The 1,556-nt window shown below is 55.8% G+C and overlaps 2 protein-coding genes across 2 annotated transcripts in view; one reads left to right on the forward strand and one right to left on the reverse strand.

Moving 5' to 3' along the window:
* HAND2 (heart and neural crest derivatives expressed 2) overlaps positions 1-82 on the reverse strand; it is a 3,354-nt gene extending 3,272 nt beyond the window's left edge. Inside the window, exon 1 of the mRNA XM_006146478.3 lies at positions 10-82. Coding sequence (XP_006146540.1) covers positions 10-82 — 73 coding nt within the window. The remainder of the gene's footprint in view (positions 1-9) is intronic.
* Positions 81-1,556, forward strand: part of LOC102493215 (uncharacterized) — a 28,344-nt gene continuing 26,868 nt past the window's right edge. The window contains exons 1-4 of the mRNA XM_027771042.1: positions 81-391; positions 480-604; positions 1,038-1,280; positions 1,369-1,476. Coding sequence (XP_027626843.1) covers positions 81-391; positions 480-604; positions 1,038-1,280; positions 1,369-1,476 — 787 coding nt within the window. The remainder of the gene's footprint in view (positions 392-479; positions 605-1,037; positions 1,281-1,368; positions 1,477-1,556) is intronic.

Genomic DNA, 1,556 nt, shown 5'->3' on the forward strand with positions numbered 1-1,556 from the left:
GGCTCCCGCCTTGCTCCACGGCCCGCGCGCCGGCTCCTGTTTCCCGGGCTGCTGCGCGCAGGCGGAATCCTCTCGTGCTCATGCAAAGGTGCCCGAGCTTCCTCGAGGCTGCTTCGCGGAGTCGCGGGACACCACGCCGGGGCCGCGCTCCTGGCACCGAGGCTAACACGCAATCCGGGGTCCAGTCCGAGCCCTGGCTGGAGGAGCCAGCCCGGCTCTGCGGGGAGGCGGCGGGGTCGACTGTTCACTGCAAAGCTACCTCCATGCGACCCTCCCCTTCCCGCCTCTTCCCCTCCCCCAACCAGCCTGATCTGGGTTCTTGGGCGCTTATTGTTTTAATGAAATTTTTGGTTGTTGTTGTTTTGGTCCTTGAATGTGATTTTAGCTGCGAGTAACGTGTCCTCACTGCTCCAGGGCTCTCTCGGAGGCTTTTCAGAGAGGTCTCCGTGCATCCATTTTCTCAGATCCTCTCCTTTCAGGGTAAGGATCTGGGGCCCTGCAGGCGCCTTGGAGCTGGAAGGCGGAGGCTCTGGCTCTCGGAGGGGTCTGTGGTGTGGCCGCGGGAGCTCCTGGTGGCGGCGACGGTTCTCCTGGGCTGGATGCCGTGAGGGGAGCAAGCAAATTTTCCCAGCAAGATCTCCATGTACAGCTACATCTTTAGGGCCGCTCGGGTTAATATATGTCGTCAGAGGCTCCTCACGCCAATCCCGGGGCGGCGGGGGCGGCGCCTCTCGCTCTCCGCAATAAAACTTTTTGATGTTCACGTTGCTAATTGCTGAGGTCCTCTTCCAGGATTGGCTGCACCCTCATAATCATAAGATAATTAAAACGAGGGGGGGCAAGGTTAAAAAAACTTTTTTATCAGCCAGAGGTTAATGCAAGTGTTTAGCAGATGCTTCACTATTAAAAATATTTTTTCCCCCCAAGTCTCAAATAGTGAAGAATCTCAAACCAGGTACCGTATCACTTCGCTTTCTTTTCTGGTTTAAAAAAAAATAAAAAGGAACGCAGATACGGCCTTTCCAAGTGCTTTGTAGGTAACAGAGGCAAGAAAAGAAGTAAGCAATGTCGTGCAGTTTTTTTGGCGCTGCGGAGAGCAGGGGGCCGGGCGACCAACCGCCAGGGCCCGACAGAGGGGCGGCTGGGAGTCGGCCCTGTGTCCCCGCCGCCGTCGGGGGCCCCCGGCAGAGCTGGGGAAGGGTGCTGCTTTGACCCGGGCACAGGCTGGAAACGCTCGCCTCCGTGGCTCGCGCGGTCAGAGCTGTTTGCGCTGGCTCCTGGTACAGCGGCAACTTCTTGAGATCCTGGCTAGACCCCTGCGCGAACCGTCCAGCAGATAATAAATGCTCTTTTTTCCATATCCTTCAGGGACATCAGCCCCAACGAAGACCTGGGGCGATAAGTGCGGGCACCTCGATCCCCCGAATCTGTGGTTTGGCCGGTATCAGTGTTCTCCTGACTTAACTGGCCTGTTTGGTAAGTAATTGAATATTTTTTACAGCGTGTTCTGAGCTTATTTTTCAGTTTTTATGAACAAACATATAAATATATCTCTG

The sequence above is a fragment of the Tupaia chinensis genome, unplaced genomic scaffold, assembly GCF_000334495.1.
Source record: "Tupaia chinensis unplaced genomic scaffold, TupChi_1.0 Scaffold000179_1, whole genome shotgun sequence".
NCBI classification, from domain to species: Eukaryota; Metazoa; Chordata; class Mammalia; order Scandentia; family Tupaiidae; genus Tupaia; species Tupaia belangeri.